At 28.4% G+C, this 15,280-nt stretch overlaps 1 protein-coding gene across 1 annotated transcript; it reads right to left on the reverse strand.

The window, feature by feature from the left end:
• Positions 1-734: 734 nt before the first annotated feature.
• LOC105627040 (ornithine decarboxylase-like) lies at positions 735-4,525 on the reverse strand. The gene is made up of 7 exons (XM_012208319.1): positions 4,342-4,525; positions 4,155-4,231; positions 3,356-3,528; positions 1,947-2,247; positions 1,192-1,434; positions 905-1,113; positions 735-768 (listed from the first exon to the last, which is right to left on the reverse strand). Exons 1-7 carry the CDS (start codon positions 4,523-4,525, stop codon positions 735-737), a joined length of 1,221 nt encoding a protein of 406 aa, XP_012063709.1.
• Between the last annotated feature and the right edge of the window lie 10,755 nt (positions 4,526-15,280).

The raw sequence follows: 15,280 nt of genomic DNA on the forward strand, positions 1-15,280 counted from the left end.
TGCAACCTTTTGTTACGCGCAAAATTGTTGTCAATATAATATATCGCTTACGCGTCAAAAAAAGATTTATAACATTTTTTAAACAATGTGTCTAACAATTTATATTCTATTTCTGTTTTTCTTTTTATCTATTTTTTTTATCTGCCTTTTTCTATCATTTTTCTTTCCACCTATTCCCTTTTCCACATCAATTATACAAATCTTCATCAAATTTTTGTAGAAAAAATGTTCAAAAAATATACTTGTCAAAAATAAAATTTTGTATTTTACATAACGTATCATACAATAATAAAATGCATATTGAAACAATGAAACATATAATTTTCAAATTATATGCAATCTAATTGTTAACAATCCAAATTATTAAATAAAAATCATTCAGAAATCATATGTTACAAAATAAAAAGATAAAGTGTGTGAGAACTAATATTTATCAATAATTCATTAATTACTAATGAATTACTAATGAATTTTTCATGGGATAATTTAACTCATATAAAAATATCCCTAGAGAATATATCATACGAATATTCTACAGATATCTTTAAACTGTCTCTATGATATAATTTCGACATTTCTACTGTAATAAAATGATCAATAATAATAATGAAATCGTGTTTATTAAAATGTACTTAATGAAAGTAAAAGTGTCGAAATTCTTTGACAATACTTGATATATTGCGTTCCATTTTAACCATTGATTTAATTTTAATCTTTTAAAATAAAATACTTCTTTATATTTGATGAATTTGTGCCAGAAAGCTTTTCCTGCAAAAATCATATTATTCAATTATGAAAGCTCTATTATTAAATTATGAAATTAATTTTAAGTACCTAACTATACAATTCAAAATATATTTTTAAATATATTGCATATCTTTTATGTAGATATAAAGACATTAACCATTGGCTTTCTCTAATAAATGGTCTCACAGTTGGAATCGGAAATCCATTGAATGTATTGGAAAGAGTTAATGTGTAAGCGCCCATATTTCTCCAAACTAACCAATCGCCTATATGAAACTCAGGCAACAATACGTCCTTAACTATTAAATCATACGAGTCGGCAGTCGGCCCCCATATATTCGAGAGAAATTTTTCGTCCCTCTTCGGCTGTGATGATAAATTGATAATTATCTCGTATGATTAATACCAAGGGACACTTTGTGCTATACATCTTCAAGTGATTACCTCAAAAACCGATTCCGGGACTCTGGCTTGAAGGCCTAACAATTCATCCAAAAACGAATTGTATACGCCACAATTCATATAATACATCCTCTTCGTCTTGCCGTCACCGGAAATGGCGAGCCTTTTAGAATGCAGATACGAGGCTAAGGTAAAACTCGAACCTACGTAATACCGTCCAGGCTCGCTGATGACTCTTATATCGGAATCAAGATTCTCAATCGCATCGTTAATAAGCTTGGCTAACTAAAGAAATTACAAAACGTATTAATATTAACAATGCAGTGTCTAAATGAACAGAAAATATGTTTTTCAATTAAGACATCTCAAAAATTAGTTATCAATTTACATAATAATAAATAAAATTATTATGTAAATTATTAGGTATGGGAAAAAGTTCGTGGCGCTTTTCCCGTTAGATGGCATTAAAAAAACGCCACGAACTTTTTCCCACACCTAATATTTCATAATATTTCGCTATAACAATTGAAAACTATACAATAAAGTAAAAAAGTAATAAAGTAATGATAATAAGATACATTATATATATTGGGTTGTCCGGAAAGTTCGTGCCGACTTATATAATTTATATAATTTAATAAAATTTAAATTTTCTGCGTTTCAACATCGGCACGAATTTTCCAGACAACCCAATATATTATATATTATATTAACCTGCACTATCGACAAAAAATTTAGAACAAAATCATCAAAAAAGTTTGAGTTAATAAAAAAAGATTATTTTTATTTTTATGTACCTCATCAAGCTCCTTTCCGCTGATGCTTGAGAATCCACCGCCGATATCAATCAATTTTACATTGTTGCATCCGATTGATTTAGCGACTGCGATTAACTGCTTGCACATTTCGATTCCTCTGAGGTAGGCATCTATCTCTAAACATGGAGTACCAACATGAAAGCTAAAGCCATATAAATTCAAGCCGAGATCTCGCGCGCATTGTATTAAATACGCAGCTTCCTTGCACGGATCGCAACCGAATTTCGCTCCCAATAATATCGGCGAGTTTTTCGAATCGCAACGTATGCGTATCACGACCCTGTGCAACAATAGAGCAATTATAAACTAAGAAAAAGTGAAAGAAAAGAATTATATAGTACAATATTATATATTATGATAAAATATGGGGTAACTTTAACCTAGACACTTATTATGGAATGGCACATGTCAGAATGAATTCCGATCGGTATCCATTCTGACTTGTTTCATGATAAGTACCCTGATAAGGATAACTTCGACTCAAATTTTAAAAAAATGTCTAAACAATACGTACGTTCAAAATCAGGATATAAAATGTTTTAAAACATTTTTAAGAGAGTTTATGTCCTGATTTTTACACGCATCTCAGCATTATCACATTTGAGTCAAATCCAGCGGGTTGATATTTTATCTCTAAGAAATATTACATCATAAAATCTTTTTGGTTTTTTTTTATGAAGCGAAGGCGCGTACAGAGCCGGTTTGCAAATTTTGATTCTTGAAAATTTTTTAATAATAAAATTATGTTCATCTTAACTGCACTACAGTACACATTAGATGAGATATCAGTATTAATTTTTATTTTGCCTTTTTCCCCAAAAAAATCGCTTTGTACAAGCTTTAGTAGCCTCTCCTGATTACGAATATCTCAATTAAAACGCGATTCATGTAATATTTTAGCCATAATTTCAATATAAAGAAATTTATACATGAGTGCAGATCTAGATCAGTTAGTATTATGCTAATTTTTCTTCTCGAAGAAATAATATTTCCTTATAAAATGTTTTGGAATTTTTTTTATATTACTGGGAAGGCTCCTACAGAGCCGAATCTTGCAAATTGATTCTTGAAAATTTTTTAATGATAAGATTATGTTCACCTGAATTGCACTATAGTACACATCGGATGAGATATCAGAATAAATTTTTATTTTGTTTTTTTTCCAAAAAAAAATCGCTCTGTACGAACCTTCAGGAACTTTTTCTGATTACAAATATCGCTATTAAAACGCTATTAAAACGCGATTTGTTCAGTATTTTACAATATTTTAGCATAAAGAAATTTATCTTCAACTAGAGACCTCCATATAGTCTCTCCTGTCGATCTTTAACTAGCGCTTCTCTTACTGAAAACTTAGCTGAAAATTTATTTATTACTATTAGTCTTACTTAGCTTCCGGGAATAATTCCTTAATTTTCGTCAACTCAAATTCGCTGTCAACCGTCATCCGTTCAACGCCTACGTTTCTAGAGTATTCGATATGAGACGGCAATTTATTTGGATGCGCAAAAATTATCCGTTCACCTTGCACGTCATACTGCATTACTTGTGCTATTTCTTGCTGTTAGAAACATCATTAATTAAACCGAAATGATTAAAAAAGACATACATTACGAGCGCAAGATGTTAGTGACTAAATTTTATATTTTAATAGATTACAATAAATTAAGAACAAAACAATAAAATAGACTTTAATACATGTTAAGAACAACTGGCTTCGAATAAATTTTATTAACCTTATAATAATGAGATTAAATATTTGTATTAAAGTTACAATACGTATATTAATTTTGTAATATTGAAGATGGCCTGATATAAAGCCGAAACATCTATTTTATTATATTGTTCTTAATTTATTATAATCTATTAAAATATAAAATTTAGCCACTAACATTTTGCGCTCGTGGTATATGCCTTTTTAATCATATTGTTTTAAGTTTAACCACGTTGGGACTTCTATTATTATCATTAATTAACTTATGAATTATAGAAGACGGCTTATTAATTTATACGAGGCTTATGTGAGACGTATATAAAGTGTCTTTAAGATATTTAATCTTTTCAATTCTTTTATTTCTTTATTCAGATTAGACAGAATATGTTAGTGAAGCACTTTAGGAGGACCTATAACCATAATATAAACAACGAAATTTAGATATTCTGTGATAAAAGCGATAAAATATTTACCTTTGATGCGCAATCAAAAAAGGCATTTAAAGCTGCCAAAACTTTAATTACTGTCGAATTTGAATTGCATTTAATCGCTGAAATTTGAAAAATTGAATGACTGTAATTTTTATTGCAATACATTTCGGATATAAGCAGCAATAGAAGAGAGACAAAAAAAAGAATATAACAAATGCTACAGACATACCATAGTGCGGAACAACCTTAGGCATTTTGCTAATCCATTCTTGATGTCTTTTAATAACATCACCGACATCCATGACATAAAAGGCATCTTCTGGCTTTTCAGTTTTAATTATATCTCTAATGACATCAATATCATTTACGTTATCATTGACGACTTGTATATCTTTAAAATCCAAGTGCGACATGATGAAATTAATATAATAAGCACAATAAAATTTAAGATGTTTCTGCAAAAAAGAAATGTATTCAGATATTTCTTGACTAAAATAATTTGTTTTTATTTAGCTATTAAAATCTAGTCTGTACTTATTGTACTAATAAATTACGTTAACTTACTCGATTAAATTATCTCGAAAATTATTAGTCATAATTAATGTAACAATGAAACAATTATTTCATAAAAGTTTTGTTTGTTTTATAACAATAGATTATATAAAATAAAATAAAGTAAAATGATGAGATATATTAATTTGTATATATTAATCTGTCAAAATTTAACAGAAAATAAAAATAAAAGAAAGAGCTGAAGGAATCAAGAAAGTTTGAACAAATAAAAAATATATTGCTTTCATTTTATAAATAATTCCTATAAATGACTATTAAAATTTTTTATACTTTAATTACAATAAAAAAATATAACATATTGAAAAATAATATATACTGAAATGAACTGAAATGTATAAAAGATTAATATTACATAACAGCAATTGCAATAAATTTTATATCCTTCAATTTTGCCACTGTTGTAAATAAATCAAATTAATATTTTTTATTCTTTAATAATTTTCTTGCCAAAAGATTTTTCCCTCGCATTAATTGAATTAAATAAACAGAAAATAAAATTAAAAAAAATAATCATATAAAAATTCAAATAAACTGAAAGTTATTTGTTGTAAAATGTAAAAAAATTTATTATTATACTATTATATTTTCTAAATTAATGAAATTCAACATTCGCGATAAACTGTTAAAAATTTCAATTATAACATCGAATTATGTTCTTTTCACACTGTGTTTAAAATTTGATATGAGATTTTAATATGATAATTGACATTTACACTCCAAAAACTAACTACACCGTTAAATGTGATTATTTTAACTGCAGTTTCGGCAATAATAACAAAACACCGTATTTTTTTCTTTTCTAATCTATTTCACTCTTTTCTAATCTATTACTGAAATAATTCTTTTTATTATTTTGATCAAGCAATTCTTCAGCACTTTGTAAAGTTGTGAAATTTGTTTCCAATTCTCTCCAATTCTCTTAACAGATTTAATATTTTTACGTTACTTTTAAATAGAATTCGTACAAACGTTATAAACATTTAAACGACGATGACTTCTCATCCACATTCTAAGTATAAATAAAAAATTACAAAGAATCACTAAACCTTGTGATTTACATAAATGCATAATATATTTAAAATTAATGTTAAAAAATATACTTATTTTATTTTATTTTAATATATACGTATACATGTGTGCGTGTGTGCGTGCATGCGTGCGTGCGTGCGTGTGCGTGCGTGCGTGTGCGTGCGTGCGTGCGTGCGTGCGTGCGTGCGTGTGTGTGTGTGTGTGTGTGTGCGCGCGCGCGTGCGTGCGATTTGATTTCCGGCTGGGATAATAATATTTTTTGCAATAAATTTATTTACAGTTTTTATTTACAGCATATTAACATCTTTCTATTAGAATACCTGATTGAGCAAATTATTAAAATTGCTTATCAATTTAATTCGTAACTACAGTAGTTTAATTGCATAATTGCGTTTAATAAATTCGAAAAATCAATTCGGCTCGCAGTTTGAATGATTACAAATATGGTATACGCATATATGCATGTGTACATATATACATATAATATATATAGTAATTCAGATTGAATTATTTAAGTATTAAATAAAGATTTAGCACTAACTGTTATGGCCATTACTTCTATTTCTTATTGTTAAAATTACTTGATTTCAATGACAAAGCAATAAATTGCAATGATCGCGGGATCATTTTGATCTTGATTCTTAGTTTTTCGCCTCCTCTTTCTCATCTTTGCTTTTTTTCTTTTCTTTATTATCTTTCGTAGAACAGAACTCGTCACGTTTGGCCACAGAACCATGGGATGCAGAAAAGAATTCGCACGGTCGTTAAACTCGAGCCATTCACTCATCTATAAGCTCCATATTTTCCTGGTAATAAATTTCTCAAGAAGGGAGAAGGGACGCTATTTAAACGTGCGCCGCACGAGGGGCGGATGCGCGCGTTATGATGTCAGTATAACGTAAATTCAGCGATTCGAAATCATAAATACATAAGAATCTGATATATTTACACGAGAGAAATATCTAACTGTGATTACCATTATTTCTCGCAAAAGAAATTCAAATCGTTTTGATAACGATCAATCAATCAACAACAATTAACAAATCTAGTTTATTAAATTAATTATTGAAATTCGTGAAAAAAGTTATGTCCAATTTTCTTAACATCACATATTCTTCAACTTTACGAACGTAATTATTAAGATTATTTTTATTTGGATTTAAAAAATGCAAACCAAGTAATGTACACATAGGAATACAAATGTCTTCTCATTTGAAGTTACATGCATTAATATGCCTAATACGTGTATAACTTTGGATAAGAAGGCCTTTATATGTGTGTATACATGTATACTTCGAAATGTGTTTTAGAATATTATACGCGTACATACAATTTTATTATATTTATTTACTACTTTTGTTTTATCTTTTCTCCATTATATTTTTATATTATATGATTTTTTTTAGTTTTAATAATACTGCAATTATATACGTATATTTATCGGAATGAAAGAATTTGTTGCTGTTAAAAGCGATTACTTTAAAACAGTTTATTGAGTTTCTTTCAATCTTACATGTTTCTGTGAATCGAATCATGGAATTACCCTCGTATTGGGTTATTCTGGCAAAAGGATTGAAACCAATTGAAATTTAAAGATCAGCTTTAGATGCGCCGTCTATCGATACGATTGATGTGGCCCATGGGACCAGTCGAAAAATCGTGTTGTTAATAAAAGATTCTGGACAGATAATTTCTACTATGCAGAAAAATTCTTTTGATCTACTGAATGCTGAAGACATAACGGCTTTTATAATTTTAAGTGCGTGATATATCTCACAATCAGAAAAGAAACGACCGATATATCACCTTCGATCATTGCCACTCTCTCAATCTTTTAAAATTGTTTGCACCGTTCCATAGAGCGATTTTGCAATAATAGTAAACTGGCAAACTGCATAATTTGGTAAATTGAATGGTCAAGTTTTTACCGCTACAAAAGAGAGATTGCTGAAATAAAATCTTATTTGTTTCTTTTGAAAATGTGCGTATAAGTACATCGCACATCCATAGTAATCGATTCTGTTTCTCGGAAATTTTCACAAACGAGAAGTGACTATCTTTTTATATATGTTAATGCTCATAGTTTGCAAGCACGATTAACAACATGACTAAAGCTCCGCTTACGATTACATTTGATATAAAGACAAAATATTGAATTTTCAGAAATTTTTAAATAAGTAAATACGGTGAATAATTTTTTCAACAGTATGAATTATAAGAAGCATTGGTTATATATCATTAATTGTGTATAGACACAATTAATGTATAACTGTGAGCATTAATGCAGAAATGTAATCATTTCATAGTATATGAAAATTTCCGAAGGAAATAGAATCAAATATCGAAGAAGAGTGTACTTTCTTTTCACCATGAGAGTAATTATATACTAAATATCAACATGAGATTAATAAAGCTTCTAAAAATTTAAGGAGATCCTCGCGTTTGATGAAATATATAAGACAGATCTTCCTTTAATATAGATGTAATACAAGAGTTAATCGATAATATCTAGAAAAAATTTCATTGACTTTTACTGTATCGTATTTAATTATAAGCTACTAAAATTTTATATTACAAGTAAATGTATAACCTTATTCTAGAGATATTTTCTCTTAAATTGAGATTTTTCCAAACAAGATAAAAATTTAAAAATCATTGTAAGTACAAAGTAAACTCTTACGTTTGTTCTGGTAAAGTTTCATCTAAATTGACCGTACACACACAGAAGAGAGAAATTTATATTTTTCAATGAAGATAATCAAGAACATTTGTCAAATGGACGATGCGTTATCTGCGGTTATGTACATTTAATGTAATAAGTAAAAATGTGGTAAATTTATAATAAGAATTGTTAATTTATACTTTTTTAATTCATTTTTAATCGTTTTACACAATTTTACAAATAAATTGACTAGGAAGTAGCACAAGAATCTCCTTAATTAGCAGTGGCTGCGTTCAGCAGAAAAAGCAGCTTTGCAAATGTAATAAAATTCTTGAATATGATTGGTTTATACATTTAGATCCAGTGAAGAACTAAGGGCAAGACCAATCATATTAAAGAATTTTACAACAGTTGCAAAATTGCTTTTTCTGTTGAACGCAATCATTGTAAATTAATTCATGGAAAACATAATGCAAATGCTGTAACATGTTTTTGTTTAATTATTGTTTTGTGTTATAATTTTGATATTATACACATGCGCGCTCATTTTTATGCATTTATCATTATGTACGCGCGATAAACTGTAAAAAGAAATGTTTAATTTTAAGATATTAAAATGTTTTATTCTCGTCTCCGTACACATATATAACGTTTCTGTTTACCGAAAAAGTTAAAAACTACAACATCTTTAAGTGTTTAAACAACGGAGACAAGAATAAAACATTTTAATATTTTAAAATTAAACACTTCTCTTTTAAATATATAGAGCTTAAAACAAGAAAATAAATATGAGAAATAAATGCGACAAAATAAATTTAGTTTTTGCTTTTTATTCAATAGGGATTATTTTATACTTAGACAATCTCATTGATTATTAATAATTTGGAAATAATTCAAAGCAATGTATAATAATATGTACTTATCATTAATTGTAGCTTCAAAAATTTTGTAATTCTTATTTCTCATATTAAGCTCAATATGCTTTATTTATGATAATCGAATAGATTCTGATCGGATTATATAAGATGTATAAAATGTGATATATTGTATAAAAAGATTGCAAATGCCATCTCTTATAATATTAATGTAGATTGAATATTCATTGTGCACCCTGTACACATGCGCGTATATATTCTTGTAATGTAAGAACAACGTGCTGAAACGGGATTTGCGTCTCTACTTATCTTTTCGCCCAAGAGGAACATCAGATTTTCGTAAACGAAAATCTAGATGATGCTTGCGAGTCATCGATCATCACGACATTGTTCTATATGACGTGATCCGAATGGCAAATGCTGTTTTGGCATCAATGCTGCAGGCAGGTTCCGGAAGTGAATGGACATCCGCGAAAAGTAGATATAACCGGTCCTGTCTCAAAGCAATGTCCCATAGGATGACGTATTATACTAGCTGAGCATCTAAACAACTAATATATATATCTCTCCGTTTGCTGTATAAAGGTATTTCTCGATTGATGGATTAGTGATCACGATCTTCCCTTTCTCTTCCCTTTTTTCTTCACTTCTCTCCATCTTTCTGGAGCGATAACGCGATGTTGATTCATGTCGAAATATATTCGAGAAACGGAGATTTCAAGATAAAATCTAAGACCCGTCCTTCAATCCTTACCAAAGTTACCAAACCTGTTTTTCGTATGCGCAAGGCGTGAGGGCGTATCACCAATTCGCGAATGCATTCAAGATGATAGTAAACATGGAAGTTGAAGATAATTCACGCCACTTAACATTTTCTATTTTCTAATTTTTAATATTAAACATCTTTGTAAGAGTGTAACTCAACAAAATCAAATGTGATAAGATGAAACTATTTCAATCCTATTATAAAGAAAATTTGGTTATTCTTTATTTTTTTTATGTTTAATGCACAAAAACTTCTTTCTTTGATTGATTATATCTGAACATTATCTGCATTTTTACGAAGTAAAGAATTAATAATATTTTTGTAAAGGAAAACAATCTTTGCTATTAATTAAAGATCTGAAAAAATATCATCTAATAACATAAAATTTTAATAGGATGGAATATATCTTATACAATATCTTATATATCTTATACAATATCTTATACAATATTAAATGTATGTCATTGTCAAAATGTATTGATACAAAATTTTACATTCGAAAATTCTATGAGCTATTTCCGATTCTTTAAGGATTACAAAATAATAATAAAAAAAAAAAAATAAGAAAAGATTTTTTAGTGTGCATGCACATTAAGCATGTTTAATATTTAATCTTTATTGATAATAGAAACCTATCTTTTTACTTTTACTTTTTTCACTTTTGTTCTTTTATCATGACGGAAATAACGTATTATATACTCGAATTTGTGGCTAAAAAGTAACTCAGCATGAGACCGAATCGGTTCTTTGTGTGTGTATGTGTGTGTATTTTGTGTGGCAACGAAAGAAAAGAAAAGAAGAAGAAAAATGAAGAAGAAAGGGTAACCATGAATTCTGAGAGGCTGACTCAGGTTGTGATTAAGTTATAGTTAGAGGTAGCAGGTACCACCATACGTTAGACAGGTGGATTGTGTCGGCAGGTTGCACAATGATCGGCACCTTTACAAATCAAAACAATTACTGTCTTCGGTAGTCCAGGCGCAATGTGATGATCCATAGTGAATGTGAACGTGATGAGATGAAAGTCTTGCCTATTAATTATCCATTGGTAAGCGGTAAAATTTTTTTACAATGCGGGTTACGCTTCTAACTGTTTCAGAAGCCATGAAGGTGCCTTTAGTTCCTCGTTGTGACGCAGCTTAATTTTGACACTATATAGTATCTTCGAAGCTTTTACTTGCATGTATGCTTTTAAAAGTATTCTATATTTATTAATGTAATGTTTATTAGCTATTAGATCTACTATATGTATAAAGATAATAATTATTTATGGTAAAATCTTTTCTATTTTATTTTATAACATTACTATTACTTATTAATTGTATCAATGGAAATAATGTGTCAATAAAAAAACCTGAAATAGAAGTTGCATCAATATTTACAAAAAAAAGTTGTTCCTAATTTAGGAATTTTCGAATAAATTTTAACAAAATTAGAAAACTATATGAAAATATAAAATGGAATGCTGCAAATATTTACTTATGACATGATATTTTTCACAAATTTATAATCTAACATTATTTTTAAGATATTTCTGAACATATACCAGATGTGAAGTATGCCAATGACTTTAATGATATTAATATCTACAATCATGGAAGAAAATAAGGTGTATGTCACATTTCGTGATCAGCTAATCAAATGCTAGTCATTCAAATTCTAACCAATCAAAGATTATTCTATTAGTTAAACAAATTGATTACTGCGCATATTTTTGAAATTATATCTTCTCTTCTTCCACTATGTTTATAATATCAACTATTTATTACTTTAGATATAATCTATAATATATTATATTGTTTATTTACTTTAGACTTTGTCTTAAGTTAATAAAATTATTTGAAAATACACAAAAACAAAACTAAATAAAAAATATTGTACAATTTTAATTTAGTTCGAATACAGTATTTATTATACAGTATTTATTATAAACAAATATACATATAAATTAAAGATATTGTATATAATTATACATTACATCTGTCATCAGTTTGTCAAATACAAGATGAGTATCTCATGAAATAAATGTGTGTCTGCATATTTTATTTTATTATTATTGTCCGTTATTTGTATTTTTATTATAAAAGAAACTAATTTAAACGTAAGGACAACCAATTATGATCGAAATTAGACTAATATACATAGACTAAAATACATATACATATATTTTAAATAAATTTATTTCAGAAATATATGCGCGCCGGACTTATATACTTTCGGACTTCCAACACAATCAATCTGAAATATTAATAATCCCTCCAAATGTAATTAGATCGTTGATTTAATGTTATCAATATTTTAAAAAGTAGAGAAGTTATTGCGAAAAATATATTATCTTGACCAAGATCATATATAAACGGTCCTGTTTTTAATCTTATAATATTAATATTAATATTGGAATTTTTCTTATAATTTTTATATGAATTAAAATTTTTCAGAAATACTCAGAAATATTCGAAAAGTTTACATTTTCTCTCAGAATTTTTTATACAAATAAATTCTGAAATTATAATATTCTAAAATTTCTCATCCCATAATTTTTAAAAAATATTTTTAAATTTTTTAGAAATTTTATAACATTTCAGAAATTATACTTACAAAAAAATCTTAGAAATCTTATGATAATTAACATCTCAGTAAGCAACTAACAAACAACCATTTTGAATTTCATCAACATTATTACAACGTTGTAACATTGCTATAATATTGTTGAAATATTTCTTGCTTATTGAAATATGAAAATTCAAAGAAAAGATGTAGATTTTTTAAGAAGTGTTCCGATTCGTATAAAAAATATGAGAAAGTTATAAAATTATATAGAAATTTTGAAAAATTACATAGACATTCTGAAAAATTATATAAAAATTTTGAGGAAAATTTTCACCAGGGGAATTATATACAGTTGAGAAATTTGTGTTAAATGAATAGATTTCAAAAGTTCCAAATGTCTAAGTTTTTGTGTTAATTTAACTACTTAACACAAAAATATGTTAGAAAATAACACAAATATCATGTAAAAGAATTGACATAAAAGATGTAATACTGACAATTTGTAAGAGAATTGTGAAAAGTTTTTTTTAATAAAATTAACGTTTGTAATAAATGTTAAATTAACACGTACATTTTATTTGTTCATTTTCGAATTTTAATTTTCAAATATTATATTTATTCATTTACTCATAAATGTGTATCTTGACACAATATAAATATACAAATATTGTATATCAATTTAACATAAGAAGTTTTAGTATGATTTTAATCTAAGTATAAAATTTGTATTGTGTACTTTTGTTTTTAACTTGTTTTTTAACTTGTTTTTCGCGCATTAGATACTAGATACTAGACTTTAATTAGTTTTTAATCTTTTTTTCTAAATATACATTTTTAAATCTACTTTAGTTAATAAATAGGAGAAATAATAAAATATTCTCTAAATTTTACTCTTACATTAAAAATTTCTCTATTTTTATACTCTTATAATATAAGAATATAATATAAGAATATAAAATAGGGAAGAGTATAATAAATATACAAATTAATATACAAATTAATTCAAGCCGTTTGTATCACTTGACTACACGTGAAGTTAGCTAAATGATATGATAGGAGTGCATGTATACCATGATAGAAGAAGTCTTATATCTCATGATACATACTACATATAGATAAAATACGAGTATTCCTTTAAAAATATAAATTTTGTAATATCTTGATATGGACTGATAATTATAAGACAATCTCCTGTTATAAAATTCGATATCACGCCGATCGAGTTTTTGATTGAAAATCAAAACTCGACTTACATTTCGTCTGCAAAGCCACGTCTCGTGATACTTCCTCCACGTTATCTGAACAGGACCATGGAACTGGTCCTGTCAGATTGGCCCGTTTCACGGTTAACTCGGTGAAATATGAGAACCTTTGGTCGGACACCTAATAGGTGCTCGCAACAAATAGCCTTGCGCGAGAATATAGAAGTTTAGAGAAGAAGAGGAAGAATACATGAAGAACTAAGCGATGTGGAAGGTGACTGAGGTATACGCGATAATCGATCGTCATTAGCACCCTGCGGATGCGTATTCGTGCAAAGTCAGCGGGTCGAAACGAGCCTCCAAGTCGGACGTCGGCGACAGAGGTCAACGTCGCTTTCCCGTGTCAAGGAAACATTAATATCGGACGTGCCGCTGACAAAATGGAAGAGCCGTGGATGGCCACCCGCGAGCGTGAAGAACTTAGGAATTAATGACAAATTCTTGTAGCCGCGGATGACACTTTTGTTAGATATCCCCATCACAGTCAAAATTCTTTATTATCATTGTGTCACGATGTCGTCAGTCGTATTGATAGTTTTTTTTGTTTCTTATTATAAATCAGGATTCCTCTTATACATAAATTTAGGATTTCGTGAATAGATGCAATAGAAAGTTAACTCTCCAAAGCTGTGAAATGCTCTAGAAGAGAGTAAACGAGGAAGTAAAAATTGAAACGGAGAACGGATATGTGCATGTCAGAATAATAACTTAACGCTTTTTCGGAATTGTTCACAGGGAGACGTGTTGGGTTGGCTAACCAGCACGGCTGCGTTTCCTGTACGTTTCTATTCAATTTCTTAACACAAAATGGCTTCCGTGTCGAGTTGACGCGCAATTATCGAGATAAAAAGGGGAACGAGTTAATTCGAGGTTGTCGGTCTGTCTGTCAGAAGAACGAAAAAGGGTTATACCCTCTTATATTTTTTCCCGCCTGGTATCCATACTAAACAAACAAAGAAAACATTAAGCATCGTCGTTTGCCGACTGCCAAAATGGTAGCCATCTTGTTGATAAGAAGGGGGAGGGAAAGAGGAAGTGTTCTTCGTATATTGTACTTTTCCATATAAGAGTTATAAAGGTCATGTTATATACGACTATATTTAGCAGTAAAATTTTTTGTAATACTCCTTAATGAAAAGAGTCCATCTTTTTTTTTAATAACAATTAATTTTAATAATTAATTGTTAATTATTAACTGTTATGCTTGCAGAGAACATAAAAATGTTAATGAATCTTGTGTTGTAAAATATTCTTGTAATTGTAAATGCATGGATATTATTTTAATACGTTCGATTGTGCACGCGACTTTAATAAAAATGATTTATTTTAAAGTTAAAGAAAAAGTTCGATGTTTATTTTGTGCATGTTGTTGTAGTTCTTTTTAGCAAAATTAATTTGTTTCGAATGAAATTTTCTATCATAATAACTTTATCATAACGTTCACTATTTTA

Source organism: Atta cephalotes, assembly GCF_000143395.1.
Source record: "Atta cephalotes unplaced genomic scaffold scaffold00007, whole genome shotgun sequence".
Classification (NCBI taxonomy): domain Eukaryota; kingdom Metazoa; phylum Arthropoda; class Insecta; order Hymenoptera; family Formicidae; genus Atta; species Atta cephalotes.